At 48.7% G+C, this 17,885-nt stretch overlaps 1 protein-coding gene across 5 annotated transcripts; it reads right to left on the bottom strand.

Annotated features, from left to right (window-relative positions):
• Positions 1-2,240: 2,240 nt before the first annotated feature.
• UBTF (upstream binding transcription factor) lies at positions 2,241-17,598 on the bottom strand. Of its 5 annotated transcripts, none has more exons than XM_073572764.1 (20): positions 16,809-17,598; positions 10,913-11,000; positions 10,653-10,828; positions 10,202-10,285; positions 9,928-10,083; positions 9,719-9,783; positions 9,524-9,644; positions 9,333-9,443; positions 8,843-8,976; positions 8,468-8,609; positions 8,043-8,084; positions 7,870-7,953; positions 6,705-6,824; positions 6,508-6,618; positions 6,233-6,321; positions 5,834-6,023; positions 5,326-5,373; positions 5,162-5,230; positions 4,731-4,901; positions 2,241-4,648 (listed from the first exon to the last, which is right to left on the bottom strand). In XM_073572764.1, the coding sequence occupies exons 2-20, from the start codon at positions 10,959-10,961 to the stop codon at positions 4,547-4,549; spliced, it is 2,064 nt and encodes a 687-aa protein (XP_073428865.1). In that variant the 5' UTR covers positions 10,962-11,000; positions 16,809-17,598; the 3' UTR covers positions 2,241-4,546. The 5 variants fall into 5 exon arrangements, with proteins under 5 accessions (XP_073428865.1, XP_073428866.1, XP_073428862.1 ...); XM_073572765.1 differs by having other exon boundaries at positions 7,906-7,953; XM_073572761.1 differs by having other exon boundaries at positions 7,846-7,953; positions 16,809-17,597.
• Between the last annotated feature and the right edge of the window lie 287 nt (positions 17,599-17,885).

Genomic DNA, 17,885 nt, shown 5'->3' with positions numbered 1-17,885 from the left:
TACAGCATTCTGTAACGCAGTAGATAAGCCTCCGATGTAACCTGAAAGATAATCTAACTTGCTTTTCTTATTACTCACCGGGGGGGGCGGTCCGGGTCCGATGCCGTCCTCTTCCTTGCTTCCTGGAGTGGCTCCTGCGCAGGCATACTGATTTGCCCTGTTGAGGGCAGAGTAAAGTACTGCAGTGCGTAGGCGCCGGACTTCTCTGACCTTTCCCGCCGCCTGCACACTGTAGTACTTTACTCTGCCCTCAACAGGGCAGAATTATGCCTGCACAGGAGCCACCACAGAAGGAAGAGGACGTCATCGCATGAAGATGGGGGGAGGCGCCGGACCTGCGACAACCATCGGACCGCCCCCGGGTGAATATAATCTAAATCCTTTTTCTTATCTTTCAGGTTACATCGGGGGCTTTTCTACAGCATTACAGAATGCTGCAGATAAGCCCCTAATGGCGGTGGCCGCAGCTTATATGCGAAAAATGAGCTGACAGATTCCCTTTAATAAGTGACTAGCAGAATCCTTCTAAGCTCTATTTAGAAACAGGAGGTCAATGTTCCCTGTATGAGTCATAAGTCACTGCAAAAGCTGGGTCAGGCGATAAAGAGGGGGGATGATAAATGCAGGGATGAGAGACTTCCTGTTTCTACATGGAGCAGAGAAGAATTAACAAGCGGGGGAAAATGAGCAATAGTAAGTACACAGTGCTATATAATATACAGTGTGGGCCATTTATATGGATACACCTAAATAAAATGGGAATGGTTGGTGATATCAGCTTCCTGTTTGTGTCACTTTAGTACATGTGAGGGGGGGAAACTTTTCAAGATGGTTCCCAATTTATATTTTTGTAGAGATTTCCAGTAAGGCCATATTCACAGTGTCAGTATTTTTAAGCCAAAGCCAGGAGAGGATGATAAATACAGAAGTGGTGACGGGTTTCTATTATACTTTTCCTCCGAATGTTCCACTCCTGGTTTTGGCCTACAAATGTGGCCTAATGAGTCCTCTCACCAAGCCCTCTATTGAAAACATTGGGGTGGATATCTTATTGAAGCATTTAAAAGGACCCATAAATGCGCCCACACACCATCAGACATGGTGGAAAAAGCCTTTCATCACAATCTCCCATAACCAGGGATGCTCAGTTTGGCTGAGAGTGCATGTACTTTAGTGGTGATAGAGTAAAGCTGCTGCTGCTGCTGCTACACTCTCTTCTAACGCCACCATGGAATAAAACAACCGTATGTGGGAATTCAACTTACCCAATCCTCCTCCCCACTAAGGGTGTGTGCACACGCTGCGGTTCTGCAGCGGATTTGGCCGCCGCGGTGTACAGTACCATGATTCCCTATGGGAATCAAAAAACGCAGTGCAGACGGTGCGGAATTTTCCGCGCGGATTATCTGCGGTTTTCAATCCGCAGAAAGAATTGACATGTCAATTCTTTCTGCGGATTCTGCTGCGGTTTGCCATCTCCTCCATTGAGATGAAAAACCACAGAGCAATGCGCAGGTAAAACCGCAGGTATTTTGACCTGCGGATTTTACAAAATCCACGCAGATGAATCCGCACCTAAATCCGTGTGCACACAGCTTAACTGTTGGGTTAGAGACTGAGGGATTTAGGAGCGGAATCCTCTGATCTGTGCTAGGATCAGTCACCCGATCAGAAGGAGGGAGTCCAACTCCAGCCAGCAATCACCCATGACTGCAAGAAATGTCCTTTGTTTTGTTTATAGCCTACGGGGCACAGCGCCCTACAAGGTTGTGGTTGTGCCTGGTATTACACCACACCAGTCTGCCACATTTAGGAATCATCCCACCTACATTTTTCACCCACAGGATAGAGTGGGTGAACGAGACCCGTCACCTGTTGAAATCACCACCATTCACTGTTTTGGTGGTAGTCACACATTCACAAGAGAGAGACCCTTGTTCTCAGGATCGCTGGTTAGACTCCCACTTATAAATTCATTGACTATCCGGTGAATAAATTATTAATATTGTTGGGGGGGGAATAACCTCCTTTAATGCAATTTTTTCAGCGTAAAAAAAAAAAACCCAAACCATGGCTGCTTATTTTTCCCAAAACAGCGCCACACTGGTTTTCAGGATGTGTATGGTCTTGCAGCTCATCATTGATTTCAAAGAATCCGAACTGCATCATCACCCAGGGGAGTCCAACAGGGACAGCAAAACAGTTAAAGGGGGGGAAAAAAAAACAATGAAAAACACCAATCCCTACATTTTAGTTTTATTTTTTCCAGCGTACTTAACAGAAAACTCCCCCCAACCCCACCCCCATTCTGCTTTTTGTACAAAACAAAAATAATGAGACTACACATAATTTCTTTTAAACTGACTACACTAAACCAATGAATCTGTTACAAAAACACTTTTTTTTTATTTTCAATTTAACCTACAAAAAAATCATGTGTTTTAAATATTGTCCATACAGGGGGAAAAAAAAAAAAAAAAAGTGTCTTACTTTCTGTCCCCCCCCCCCCCCCCCCCCCCTCAAAACGCACCCCCGACATCCTATTTTGTTTTATAGTGCTAAAAATGCACTAAAAGTGTTTTTCCTCTCACCATGCATTCAACCAGCACAGTAAGAATCTACATTTAAATCCCCCCCTCCCATCAAACAAGAGAAAATAAAAAAAATAAAAAAAATGGTTTCTTAAAATGGTCTCCCACCCACATTGAGAAACAAAACAAAAATTACAATGGGGAAAAAATACTAATTCGTTAACACTAAAACAAACTGGCTAAAATATGTTAAAAATAAAAAAAAACTGATATTTCTACTCTTAGTTGGATTGTGCCTTGGTTATCGTTAACGGAGGCGGCCATTTTGTTCTCAGGACACCTCAATGACATGAGGAACAAAATGGCCGCATTTCCTGTAAACAATAGGGGCACTTTACCTCACATATATGTAACATGTATTTGACATCTGAAAACCTCTTGCTTTCCTGCTGTACCGCCATTCTCTGTAGGGTTATGAAGTGTTATTGCCCCTACTGGTAAAGATGGCTCCCAACTGTGAAAACCAGACCCAGTGCTCACACGGGTGAGAATAAAAAAAATGGCTGCATGGCTTGCTCAATTCTCATCTACACAAGTTCCAAAATTGTGTGGCCATTGTTTTTGGACCGCTCATAGAAGTGAATAGATACAGCCACCCGTGCATTCTTGGCAACTTGAGACAGGGCCCTCGTTTTCAACATAGGGCCAGCAACTAGAAGATAATTATCCTGTCGAACCTTAAATTATAATACGGACTCCGAGTGGAGAAGAAAGTAGACGCAAAAAAATAAATGAAAACCCATAAAGCAACTGATGGTAGCATTAGGGTGGTACAATCCTCACTTTGAGGTGTGCACTGCCTTCAGTAAAATTTACATTACTTAATATGCATGTCCACCTTCACTGCCATTGTTTCCCAATGCACCATGATTGAAAATCAAGGAACTTTGCAAATGGTCTTCATTAGAATGTCCTACCGCCTTGTGGACACAGGAAAAAAACCCACAAGTGACGCAAATTAAAAAATACACAAGAGGAGGATAACCGACACGACACAGCCAAGTATACGTAATGGGATCAAGTAAGAGACAAGCAGGGTACAGTAGAAAAACAAGTGGGCAGACATAATATGGAAGTAAACCAAAAGATAAATATTTATAAAAAAAAATGCAACAAAAAAAAAAAAAAAAAAAAAAGGAAATAAAAAAAAAAAAAAAAAAAGGCCAGGAAGATATAATTGAAAAGCTCTGCATATCATTCCAGGTCAAAACGTGGGTGTAAAGGTTCACGGTGCTAATACCGACTGTACAGCATAACCTATAAATTGTGACAAGTCTCTCTTGCCCTATGAGGCTATTGAAGCCCTGAAGAAGTTTTTACCCCATGCACAGAGAAGGCAGCCATTTTGGACACACGACGCAGCTCATCGAAGGGGCTTCATGAAAAGTCCTTCAGAGCCTGAAATGGCTGCCTTCACTTTGTGTTTCCGTAAAGTCCGCTTCCTTGTAAAGTGGAGAGTTCCAGGTTTGACTCGAGAATAGGGGATAGGTGCTGTTTAGAGGATTGTCTAACAGAAATAAAACTTCTTTAGATACTACCTCTTAAAGTACTTGACTAAAGAAAGGAGTCCAGATCTCAAGATTTTAGCCGTTGTGGACATGTCCTCAGAGCTGCACATGAAAGGGGCTGGCTGACACCTTCTTTTCAGTAGATCAGTCCCTTCTTTGTCTATACATAGCCAATAACAGAGAGGAGGGCTGGACTACCTATTGAAGCAGCCAGCCAGCCCTCTTCACACAACACTGATCACATGTCCTTCATAGTAAATGTTTTTCCACAAACTGTAAGTGGATTTGCTGGGTCCACCGTTATCTTGAGATCAGTGCATCTTTCTTAACTAGTAAATTTTCAATGCAAACACAACTAAAGATATTTTATCCTGCTGGACCATCCCCTTCAAATATGTCAAGCTCTGCCTTCTTTACACTCCCCTCTTCACAGCTAGCAGTCCCCCATCAGTTAGAGTCAGAATCTGAAGAGTCTCCCGAAGAAGAAGATGAAGAACTGGATCCCGATTCATTATCATCGTCATCTTCCTCGTCATCATCATCTTCATTCTGCAGATGATCAACAGGTGTCATATAGAGTAATGACTGGTTGTGAAAGGTTCACAGTATAATAATTTATAGTTGGACCCACCTCATCACCATCTTCACTGTCCTCTTCACTGCTGGAATCTGAGGAGTCTCCATCATCAGAAGAATCCTCTTTGTCCTCATCTTCATCGTCATCATCGTCGTCGTCATCATCATCGTCGTCGTCATCTTCGTCATCATCGTCGTCGTCGTCATCATCATCGTCATCATCATCCTACAAGAAAGGAAGAGTAGCTCAGCTTCAGTTATAGTAGTCACATACATTCTTCTCACATTGCCCTAGGTTTGGGCAATGGTCTACCCGAGGCCTACATCTCCAGAGAACTACTTCAATCTAGACTTTTGGGAACTACAACATGCAAGGCTCATATATTCTATAGTAGTTCCTTGACTTCTAGATCTAGTTAAAGAGCATAATTACTAGAGATATTAAAAATCCACCCCATCTCCATATAAAACACAATGATCACTTACTGATCTGCTTTGAGCGGACGGTTTGGATTTGGGACTGGGCGATTTGAGTTTTGTTGTACTTTTGCGCTTCTATAAGACAAAAATGAATTAATTTCTGAATTATGATCCCACTGTTCACATAGGAAAAAAAAAAAATCCCAACTAATGCACAAAACAATACTTACATTAGATGTCTGCTCTCTGTAAGCTGCCCGGTCCTGAGATGATAAACCCTAAAAGTTGAAATGGAAAAAAAAAAAAAAAAAAAAAATTAGCCCTTGACATACAACCAGGAAGACGTGCATAAGGCGGCCCTAACCTACCTCTATTCAGAGGCTAAGAGGACTAGAGTTGCCAACATTTAATTAGGCATGAAAGATTTGATTAGTAGGACATTAGCCCATAGACCACATTGGTATTACATGACCTCCAGAAGGAAGTCCTGTGAATTGACTTCTACATGCGGCATGCCCGATGCGACGTCATGGGTATGTCATGCCACAAGGATGATGTGCAGGGCATAGAGATCAGAAGAAGCGCCGACAGGTAGAGGAGGCTCACAGGGCTCCTATTCGGTAGCCAAGGAATATTGATGTAGTTGTTGGAAAACGATTCTCCGAATGTATTTCAATGGAATTTCATGATGAGGTTCTACCCTAAAGGCAAGTCAACATGGTCAAGCCTTGTTCTGACCTTCATCCATGTATCAAGCTGCACACGGTACACTCTCTGCTGATCTTCTGCCAGCTTCTTGTAAAACTCCTTCTGACTGGGGGAAATTCGTTGCCAGCGGCTGCCAATCTCTACCATGCGCTCTTTCAGTGGGAGATGATTTAGCTCGCCGTTTGAGAGAAGCTCCTGTGAGAACTTCTGATAACCATTCCTGGAATAAGAAAAAAAAAAAAGTAAAAATTTCCTGACCCGTTAGTGATCATTACATTGGTGCTAAACTGCAGGTGGCTTTCATGGCCCCATCCTTGCCAACTCTGAACAACCTCATATGAGAATATACTGTCTACAACAGACGGCACGGAAGAGATGATGTAAAATGGAGGAGACCAGAAGTCTTCAATTTCTGGCTTATACACTTACATTGGAGCTTTTTTGGGTTCTCCCTGAAACTTAATTTTCTTCGCAGGAGCTGCTGTGGCTGGAGCAGATCTCATGTCACTTAGTTCTCTCTGAAAGGGAAAATAAAGAGTTAATAATACAGATGTGGCCACCGATCTAATTATAATAACATGACACCACCAATGTCCAAAGGTTGTGTCTGGTACTGCCGCTCTGTACAATTAAAGGAAATGTAATAGACGTCCAATAATGTATTATACTGGACAACCCACCAACCTCAATTTATTTTTAGTTACCTCATATCGTTTCTGGTCCTCTGCTGCTTTTTTTATCCACATTATTTTCTCCTTCTTCTCCATGTTCAACCAAGTGGACTCCATGCACTTTAAGGCTTTGGCTCGGTCATTCTAAAATTGAACGTGAAGATCTTATGATGAGAACAAACCTTCCATAAGGGTCACTGTGCTTCTCCACTTTCACCACCTGTCCTTACCTTAAACCGGGCAAGGTAGTCCCCAATCACGCTCTGTTGCCAGATTTCTTCAGATGTTTTTGGTGTTTCTGGCAGTTTCCCCCGCTCATCAGCAGCCTTCTTCTTAGGTTTGCTCTTTGTCTGTCAAGGAAACAAGTAATTTAATAAATAAAATAAACCAAAGTGAAAAGATTATGTAGTGGACATGATTACAAATAATACAAAAATCTATTTATATAATTGCCTTGTAATGTTTTCATTTCCTGTTCTGTCCAGATGTCACCGAATCCCAGAATTCCAAGCGGAGGACGTTCAATGACTGCCATATTGGGACACCCAAGTGATGGGTGTCAATATGGAAACTGCTGCTGGTGCCAACCTATTGCGCGGTACCACCAGCAGAACACAGTTGCACCACACACACTCTCACACAGCCTCTTGCTCGGTACCACCAGCGGAATACCGTTGACGCTGCGCCTGCGCGAATTCCGCGCAGTGAATCATTCAGCTGATCCCAGCAGCAGAGGTGTGACGTGGCTACATGTAGAGGAAGCCAGTAAAGGGGTTTTCCCATGAACGAACGTTCATTTTAAAAATTGTCTGTGTCTGACCGTGTCCAGAGCACACCACCTCCTGGGCAGGGGAGGAAGCAAAAGACAATACTGACATTACAGCAGGGGATCACAGAGGATTCATTTTCTGAGGTAAAATATTTCACTGTTTTAAAACAATATTTGACCTCACAAAATGTATCCTCTGCATTCTCCTGTTGTAATGTCAGTATTGTCTTTTGCTTCCTCCCCTGCCCAGGAGCTGTGGTATGTTCTGTACACGGTCAGACACAGGGGTGAGAGACAGAGCACAGGGGAGAGACAGCTCAAACGAGACAGCACATGAGGGGAGAACACAGCCCAGGAAGGAGAGAGACAGCAGACAAGGGGGATTGCACATGGGGTAGACAGGTCAAAGAAGAGTGCACAGACGGGAGAAGTCAGCACATGGGGAAAGAGAGAGTGGATAGGTGAGTGAGCACATGGGGGGCGAGATTCTCAACGCTGCAAAGCCTGCCCCCATCGTGACATTACCGCCCTCCTGATGCGATAGCATCGGGCCTCCATCAAGTAATAATAAAAAAAAAAATGGTAAGTGAACGCCAGCCAACCTTGTTAGCATCTTGAGTAGTCACCTTCGATGCTTGATTGCTTTTCTTGGTAATGCCTACCATCTTTTCTTCTGTGAGGACCCTCTTCTGTTCCTCTTCAGGGAGGCTCTAGACAAGTAAAATGAATGAGAGATCAGTGGCTTGCTCCAGGAGAGCGTTCTTCCTTCTATGTCCACCATCGCAAAGACAAGACTCACCTCGAGGAAACGCATCAACTCCACTTCATATTCTTTCTTTTTCTAGAAAAAGAAAAAAAAATAATGTTTAGGAAAGCTGTAAGTAAATTGATCGCCTCCGTTAAAATAGCTATTGATTGCAGTTCCTACTGTTTTTGGAAATGTGGCCCCTGAGCAGGGCTGGACTGGCCATCTGGCAAATGCCAGAAGAGCCTGTCTTGGTGACTCCGTCACTTACAAGAGCATGTTATGGGAATTATTAGAAATATTGGTCTTGTAGTAAGTCTTGCTTTCTTCCATCCAGGCTAATATATCCCATCTGGTGCTTGGGGACGGGGACAGCATGGGCCTGTGTGATTTCAAATGCCAGGGCTGAATTTCAGCCCAAGTCCGTACCTGCCCCTAAGCATGGATCTATGCACACTACACACCGTATACATCAATACCTGTTCACACTTCTTGTGGTAAGCATCTTTTTCCTTCTGAGAGAGTAATTTCCACCGTTGACTGCAAAGGACCATACGCTCAGTGCTGGGAACATCCTTCATATTGGCCATTAGTTCTGCACAGTACATGGAGTAGCTGTTTCTGGGGGTACAAACACCATTACGTTAGGTGATCTCAGCCGCCGTATCTACAGAAGTGTGAGCTTCTCCCATGCACCGCTACGCTTGTCCACACAACGAGATAAGTAGTGCACATCAGCCCCACTACCAGACTTGGGCCTGTGGTCAACGTGGCGCAATTTCCAGAAGAAGGCATGTTTCTCCGATTTCATACAACTCGTCAACGAAAATCTAATTAAGTGGAGAACAACTTACGGAGGTGGTTTTGTTGGTCGGCCATCAAACTTGTCTTTAAGCTGGCGTTCGGCCTTGGTAAGTGTGGAGCGGGTGATACCCTCCTCAGTGAGGTTCATTTCTGGGTGTTTCTGGATGTACTCCCGCATTATGTTCTGATAGGGTATAGACACAATGTTAGAGGATTGTTAATGCCATAAAAAAATACAACTTCATCATGGAATTAGAAAAAAAAAACAAGGCTGCTTGCTTCTAAAAACAATGGCACACCGTTGACAGGTTGTGAGTGATATCACAGCTCAGTTCCATTCACATCAATAGAACTAAGCTGGTTATATCAGTATAAGCCAAGGGTGCAATGCGTAAGTGGGCCACCACTATGCTGACACTCTTATGGCAGCTGCACCCATGAGAATTTTTATGGCATTTCCCAGGTGTATACCCCTAATAATCATTTTAACATTGGGAATCAGCCTAACTGACTCAAATGCATGCCAGGAGTGTTCTGCACCTCATATTGCTTGCGTTGTTCCAGTGCTTTGTGGATCCATTTGAGACGTTTCTTATCTGAGAGTTGAGACCATTGCTTTGACAGGGAGTCCTTCACATCCTTGGTACTGGCCTGAAATGACATTAGCATTCTCATTCTCTGACAAACTCCTTCCAGACCTGTGACCAATCATGGAAGCTCCTTGCACTTACATCAGGCTTTATTTTAAGGTAGACCTTCCTCTCGTGATTGTACCACAGCTGTTGAGGGGTCTTGGGTTTTTCAGGGACATCAGATTTCTTGGTAGTCTGCATGAGGTCTGGATGCTCCTCTCTGTAAGCAATACTGAGGGTTAGACAACTGATGGTGAAGCCTTAACTTTTAGAAAATAAGTCCAGGTGACCTACCTAAATTTTGCAAGGTTCCTCTCAAATTCTAGCTTTTCTCTTTGGAAATCCTGAACATACTTCATCTAGAAAAAAACCAAATTGAACATATTGGATCAAGCCACCAGTACTATAACCAACACTGCTCATTTAGGCATCCTGAAAAGTGTCCGCTTTTTATACTCAACCGCACCACCTAGAAAACTCAATACCTTTGTCTCATACACTACCTTCTTTTTCTCTGGTAATTCTTTATACTTTTTGGACAGAATTTTGGTTAGGTCTAGGTTGCTCATCTCTGGATGTAGCTTGGCATATTTGGCTCTCTTCTCCATGAAGAAGCGGAAATAGGGTGTGAGTGGCTTCTTGGGGAATTCAGGATGTTTCTGATAAGTAGAATAAAAAGATGCAAGCTAATGAATATGGTTGCCTTATAAATATTGGGACATGGATTTAGGCAAATCACAATCAGTCCAGAGTTTCATGGCCTACATCACTACTGACCTTCAGCTTCTTTCCTTTGTATGGATGCTTCACATGTTCCTCTGCATCTTGAATGACTTCTGATAGAGTTCGGAACTTCCTAACCTAAAGGGATACAGGATTAGTCGTCACATCAGGTATTAAATTGCTTAGATCAATCAGTACAAAAACATTACTCCAAAATCTTGAATCTGCCATGATGTCTAACTATGTCAGCCGCACAACACTTGTATCATAGGAGGTTAATGAGAAGGGGGCAATGTGTCCTCTGTTAAGATATTGAAGGTTCTGGATAGAACACTTTGTTGTTCTCTAGGTGGCATCTAGCGACATAACTGCTTTCTGGTTCTACAAAGTCTCCAAATATGAGGAGACTACTACCCTTGCCTTGGATACTGGTGGACTCGATGTTAAAAATGTATTATGCAGCCTATGTAGATCATGAAGAACATGAGCAGGTATCACATTTCACCTCATTAGAGATCTCCAGCCACTTTTGATGACACATGGTCCCTGTATAATTCTTAAAGGCCAGCTTGTTCCAATCCATGTGAGACTCTGCAGTTTTGAACTTTGTATTGTCCTGGGGGGGCAGGATGGACTTCATGGTCTCTAGGAGAGTAAGCATGTCCTCCTGGGACCAGTTATCTGTCAGGAAATAGACATAGTACATGAAATAAGCTTGGACAGGATGACCAGCAGAGGGTCAAGGACATGGACAACTCTCCTTACCTTGATCACTTGGGGCTGTCATGTTGACTCCACCAGCTGCTCCGTTCATTCTCTATCGAGCAAATCCTTTGCACCAGTCAATGAGACTCTAAGATGAAAAATGCAAAGTTACAGGGGAGATCGAGGCATATGGCACGCCCTGCAGTACCCAAGTGGTATGGAGCACCCACCAACCCCCCCAGCTCCCATGTGAAGTCTTGTGTAACAAGGAGTAGGAATATTTTTAGAGACCATTCATAGTGCAAAGTCAAGGCAGATATGCAATATGTAGAACACCTCCAGCAAGTTAGCACAGCAAATGGTCAGAGAAGAGTAAAAAGGGTGTGAACTAGACACATGGCAAATGCCCCCTAACAAAAAAGGATACAGCAGCACTAATGAATGATGCAAACATTGACTATATGACATTTGGATGGTGCATAAATTGGCAAATTCTTTTGAGCCCACCAGTCATGGCGAAGGCATACCATATTCCGATGGGACCTTACCCCTAATATTTACCAAACATGCTGGATCCTACAGCCCTTGAAATTAGTAGACTTAATCCAGGAGAGGCATGGCTGACAAATATTAGATTGAGGATCCTCCTACCAGAGAGAGGTCGCCTTATCATGCCTGGTGGGCTCACAGGTATTGGATAATTGTGCACCAAGTACCTTTATGTTATATGTTCTATATAGCAGTAATGCCATATAAGCTTCACAAGTTCAATGTTTGCTTACAGAAGCTGCTGAATGCGGTCAGGAGGGTACTGTTCACACTCGTTTTACTGTTAGGAGGTTCTGGTCAGGTTGTTTTTTGCTTTTAACAAGCAAGGCATGAAACGTAGATTGTATTTAAAGGGATCCAGAAATCTGCAGTCACACACAGTGACCACAGTCTGACTATACACTGGACATCCCCTTTAATAAAGAACTAACGAGAGACCGACACAGATCATCTTTCATGGAGGACTGATTTATATGTATGTGCCCCCCCATCTCAGATATAACGCACAGTGATAAGTATGTGCCCCCCCATCTCAGATATAACGCACAGTGATAAGTATGTGCCCCCCCTGCTCCAGTATAACACACAGTGATAAGTATGTGCCCCCCCGCTCCAGTATAACGCAGTGATAAGTATATGCGCCCCCGCTCCAGTATAACACACAGTGATAAGTATGTGCCCCCCCCGCTCCAGTATAACGCAGTGATAAGTATGTGCCCCCCCCCTGCTCCAGTATAACGCACGGTGATAAGTATGTGCCCCCCCCTGCTCCAGTATAACGCAGTGATAAGTATGTGCCCCCCCGCTCCAGTATAACGCACAGTGATAAGTATGTGCCCCCCCCATCTCAGATATAACGCACAGTGATAAGTATGTGCTCCCCCCCCTGCTCCAGTATAACACACAGTGATAAGTATGTGCCCCCCCCCGCTCCAGTATAACACACAGTGATAAGTATGTGCCCCCCCGCTCCAGTATAACGCAGTGATAAGTATGTGCGCCCCCGCTCCAGTATAACGCAGTGATAAGTATGTGCCCCCCCGCTCCAGTATAACGCAGTGATAAGTATGTGCCCCCCCCCTGCTCCAGTATAACGCACGGTGATAAGTATGTGCCCCCCCCCCCCGCTCCAGTATAACGCAGTGATAAGTATGTGCCCCCCCGCTCCAGTATAACACACAGTGATAAGTATGTGCCCCCCCATCTCAGATATAACGCACAGTGATAAGTATGTGCCCCCCCCTGCTCCAGTATAACGCAGTGATAAGTATGTGCCCCCCCCTGCTCCAGTATAACGCAGTGATAAGTATGTGCCCCCCCCCGCTCCAGTATAACGCACAGTGATAAGTATGTGCCCCCCCCCGCTCCAGTATAACGCACAGTGATAAGTATGTGCCCCCCCCCCGCTCCAGTATAACGCACAGTGATAAGTATGTGCCCCCCCCCCCGCTCCAGTATAACGCACAGTGATAAGTATGTGCCCCCCCCCGCTCCAGTATAACGCACAGTGATAAGTATGTGCCCCCCCCCCGCTCCAGTATAACGCACAGTGATAAGTATGTGCCCCCCCGCTCCAGTATAACGCACAGTGATAAGTATGTGCCCCCCCCGCTCCAGTATAACGCACAGTGATAAGTATGTGCCCCCCCCGCTCCAGTATAACGCACAGTGATAAGTATGTGCCCCCCCTGCTCCAGTATAACGCACGGTGATAAGTATGTGCCCCCCCGCTCCAGTATAACACACGGTGATAACTATGTGCCCCCCCTGCTCCAGTATAACGCACGGTAATAAGTATGTGCCCCCCCTGCTCCAGTATAACGCACGGTGATAAGTATGTGCCCCCCCCCGCTCCAGTATAACGCAGTGATAAGTATGTGCCCCCCCTGCTCCAGTAGAACACACGGTGATAAGTATGTGCCCCCCCCCTGCTCCAGTATAACACACGGTGATAAGTATGTGCCCCCCCCATCTCAGATATAACGCACAGTGATAAGTATGTGCCCCCCCCTGCTCCAGTATAACGCAGTGATAAGTATGTGCCCCCCCTGCTCCAGTAGAACACACGGTGATAAGTATGTGCCCCCCCATCTCAGATATAACGCACAGTGATAAGTATCTGCCCCCCCATCTCAGATATAACGCACAGTGATAACTATGTGCCCCCCTGCTCCAGTATAACACACAGTGATAAGTATGTGCCCCCCCTGCTCCAGTATAACGCACAGTGATAAGTATGTGCCTCCCGCTCCAGTATAACGCACAGTGATAAGTATGTGCCCCCCCGCTCCAGTATAACGCACAGTGATAAGTATGTGCCCCCCCGCTCCAGTATAACGCACAGTGATAAGTATGTGCGCCCCCGCTCCAGTATAACGCACAGTGATAAGTATGTGCCCCCCGCTCCAGTATAACACACAGTGATAAGTATGTGCCCCCCCTGCTCCAGTATAACGCAGTGATAAGTATGTGCCCCCCCGCTCCAGTATAACGCACAGTGATAAGTATGTCCCCCCCCTGCTCCAGTATAACACACGGTGATAAGTATGTGCCCCCCCCCCCCGTATAACGCAGTGATAAGTATGTGCCCCCCCCTGCTCCAGTATAACGCACAGTGATAAGTATGTGCCCCCCTGCTCCAGTATAACGCACAGTGATAAGTATGTGCCCCCCCACGCTCCAGTATAACGCACAGTGATAAGTATGTGCCCCCCCACGCTCCAGTATAACGCACAGTGATAAGTATGTGCCCCCCCCGCTCCAGTATAACGCACGGTGATAAGTATGTGCCCCCCCGCTCCAGTATAACGCACAGTGATAAGTATGTGCCCCCCCCGCTCCAGTATAACGCACAGTGATAAGTATGTGCCCCCCCCGCTCCAGTATAACGCAGTGATAAGTATGTGCCCCCCCCGCTCCAGTATAACGCAGTGATAAGTATGTGCCCCCCCCCCGCTCCAGTATAACGCAGTGATAAGTATGTGCCCCCCCTGCTCCAGTATAACGCACAGTGATAAGTATGTGCCCCCCCGCTCCAGTATAACACACGGTGATAAGTATGTGCCCCCCCCCGCTCCAGTATAACACACGGTGATAAGTATGTGCCCCCCCCGCTCCAGTATAACGCAGTGATAAGTATGTGCCCCCCCGCTCCAGTATAACACAGTGATAAGTATGTGCCCCCCCGCTCCAGTATAACGCACAGTGATAAGTATGTGCCCCCCCTGCTCCAGTATAACGCACGGTGATAAGTATGTGCCCCCCCGCTCCAGTATAACACACGGTGATAAGTATGTGCCCCCCCTGCTCCAGTATAACGCACAGTGATAAGTATGTGCCCCCCCTGCTCCAGTATAACGCACAGTGATAAGTATGTGCCTCCCCGCTCCAGTATAACACACGGTGATAAGTATGTGCCCCCCCGGATCCAGTATAACGCACGGTGATAAGTATGTGCCCCCCCGCTCCAGTATAACACACGGTGATAAGTATGTGCCCCCCCTGCTCCAGTATAACGCACAGTGATAAGTATGTGCCCCCCCTGCTCCAGTATAACGCACAGTGATAAGTATGTGCCTCCCCGCTCCAGTATAACACACGGTGATAAGTATGTGCCCCCCCGCTCCAGTATAACGCAGTGATAAGTATGTGCCCCCCCGCTCCAGTATAACACAGTGATAAGTATGTGCCCCCCCGCTCCAGTATAACGCACAGTGATAAGTATGTGCCCCCCCGCTCCAGTATAACGCACAGTGATAAGTATGTGCCCCCCCTGCTCCAGTATAACGCACGGTGATAAGTATGTGCCCCCCCGCTCCAGTATAACACACGGTGATAAGTATGTGCCCCCCCTGCTCCAGTATAACGCACAGTGATAAGTATGTGCCTCCCCGCTCCAGTATAACACACGGTGATAAGTATGTGCCCGCTCCAGTATAACGCACAGTGATAAGTATGTGCCCCCCCGGATCCAGTATAACACACGGTGATAAGTATGTGCCCCCCTGCACTGGCAGCCGCATATTCCCGGGCCCCCTCCCACACAAGGGCAGGCTGAGGTCAGGGCGCCTCCCGCAGGCCCCCGCCGCTCTCCCCTCAGTACCCGCCCAGCACCGGGAGGAGACGGGATCCGGAATACACAACGCGGGGCGGACCTCCAGTCTGCTGACCGGGGCGCCGGGGATCGGCCGTGCAGTCTCCCCGTCTCCGGTGACCCGATCAGTCCTATCCTGGTACACGGCGCAGCACAGAGCGTGCTCACCCCGTCGTCTGCCCGACCCTCTCCCGGTGCGGACCCATCCACAGCCCAATCACCGAAAATAATAAAAATCGGCCAGAAACCAGCGGCGGGTCCCGGGAACAATGGAACTCGCGCAATCCCGCACCCCACTCACCCCGGCCTCTGCTGCCCACGATGTGAGCACGCTCCCCGCAGCCCGCACGTGTCTCCTCCGGCCCCTGCTCCGGGCGCCCCCTCGCGTCTCCCAGCTCTCCTGCACCACAACCCGGGCTGCTGACCGCGTGGCGCCGGTGTGTCGCTTCCTCCCGCTCTCCGACCTGCTCGCTCTCCCCACGCTGCTCTGCCTCACCTTCCGGCCGCAGGGAGGAGGAGGAGCCGCCGGAGACTCGGAGGAGAGCGACCTCACCAGACCCAGCGCGGAACTAGCAGCCTGGCCGAGAAAAACAAGAGGCTCCCGGGGCAGCAGCAGCTGCAGGAGGAGGAGGAGGGAGCCGCCGACCGCCCCGAGCTCTGCGGGCACCCGCTGCCGGCAGGACCGATCCCAGTGTGCGGAGCTCCCCCGATCCCCACAATCGCCCATTACAATAAAATCCCCACCGATCTAAAACAAGAAAAAAAAATAAAAATGTCTCCAGATGGAGGGAAGCTCGCAAATCGCCAGATCCATGAAATCCATCGTATGATCGGCGACCGGGAGCACGCGGCATGGGTGCCCGGAAAAGGTGCGCGAGAGCCGGGTGCATCAGGCGGCTACGCCCGGTCCCTGGAGGTGACCCCCGACCATCACATCTCCCCCGATCCTGGCGGCGGCCACCCCACCCTGCCATGTGTGGGAAGCACCGGAGCACGCGGTGCGGCGCCTCCGTCCTGTGGTGCCCCAGAGCCCGCGGAGCCTCCCGCACTCACCCGCTCCCCTGCTTCCTCCAAGGACAAAAGGCGCAGCCGGAGCTCAGCGTCCGAGTCTCGGAGACAAAGCAGCTGCAGCAGCCCCTGGGTAATGGCGAGAGCTCCGGGGGAGGGGGGGCGCTGCCTGCTCCTTCTCCCCGCCCAGCGTCGCTGCAGCAGGATCGGGCAGACAGAGCGCGGGGAGCCGCCTCCTCCTCCCGCCGCCGCAGCTCGCTCACACTGCCCGGCAGGGGGGCTCCGAGAGGCGGCCCCGGGTCTCACCTGGCAGCGCTCCGCGGGTCCTGCTGCTCCTCTGCCGACGAGAAACGTGTGACTGACGGCCAGATCCGCAGCGCTGGCCCCGGGCGTGGACTCGTCTCCGTCCCCGCAGAGAGCTCGCACTTCCCCCGCCTCCACCGCGCTCAGTGCCTGCGCTGCCTTCCAATCAGCCGGGCGCCCTCCGTCCTCGCCCCGTCACAGGCTCCAGCTGCTGCCCAGCTCCCTCCCTCCTCTCACAGTCATCCAGGCAGGCAGCCGCCATGTACGGGAGCCCGGATCAGTGCACACGGGGCATGGAGAATGGAACCGGGCGGCACCCGGAGATCCAGGGGCATGGGCCGGGCAGCACCCGGAGATCCAGGGGCATGAGCCGGGCAGCACCCGGAGATCCAGGGGCATGAGCCGGGCAGCACCCGGAGATCCAGGGGCATGGGCCGGGCAGCACCGGGAGATCTCTGGGCACGGAGCCGGGCAGCACCCGGAGATCCAGGGGCACGGAGCCGGGCAGCACCCGGAGATCCAGGGGCATGAGCCGGGCAGCACCGGGAGATCTCTGGGCACGGAGCCGGGCAGCACCCGGAGATCTCTGGGCACGGAGCCGGGCACTACCTCCAGCACCCCGGAGATCTCTGGGCACGGAGCCGGGCACTACCTCCAGCACCCCCGGCTCCATGCCCAGGAGCGCACCGTGCAGGCAGCCGGCACCGGGGGCAGAGCGGGAGGAGTGTTTATTATGTTACGACCGGCACTCTCCGCCGCCGCCTCCCGGTTTCTTCCTTCTCCTCGGTCTCGGCTCCACCTTTACTGCTGGAAGCGTCAGAGGCGGTGACGGGAGGAGCCGATGACAGACGGGGGCGCTGCAGCCCTGCTGATGAGCCGGTGCACGCAGGGGAGCAGTGGCGCCCTCGTTTGGCCAAGTGCTTTACCCGCAGTGTTGTGCCAGCGTCAAGCATTGTGCCCACCCCTCACCGCCTCATCCCGAGTGTGCCACCACCGTACCCTTATGTCTATGCCCATGGTAGGCCAGCAGGCATCCACCATAGAAGTACCAGCCTGTCCTCCGTCTCCATGCCAGTCACA

This window comes from Dendrobates tinctorius, unplaced genomic scaffold (assembly GCF_039654945.1).
Source record: "Dendrobates tinctorius isolate UK_male_01 unplaced genomic scaffold, ASM3965494v1 ptg000032l, whole genome shotgun sequence".
NCBI classification, from domain to species: Eukaryota; Metazoa; Chordata; class Amphibia; order Anura; family Dendrobatidae; genus Dendrobates; species Dendrobates tinctorius.
The sequence above is the reverse complement of the archived record's forward strand: the minus strand, read 5'-3'. Positions and strand labels throughout refer to the sequence as shown.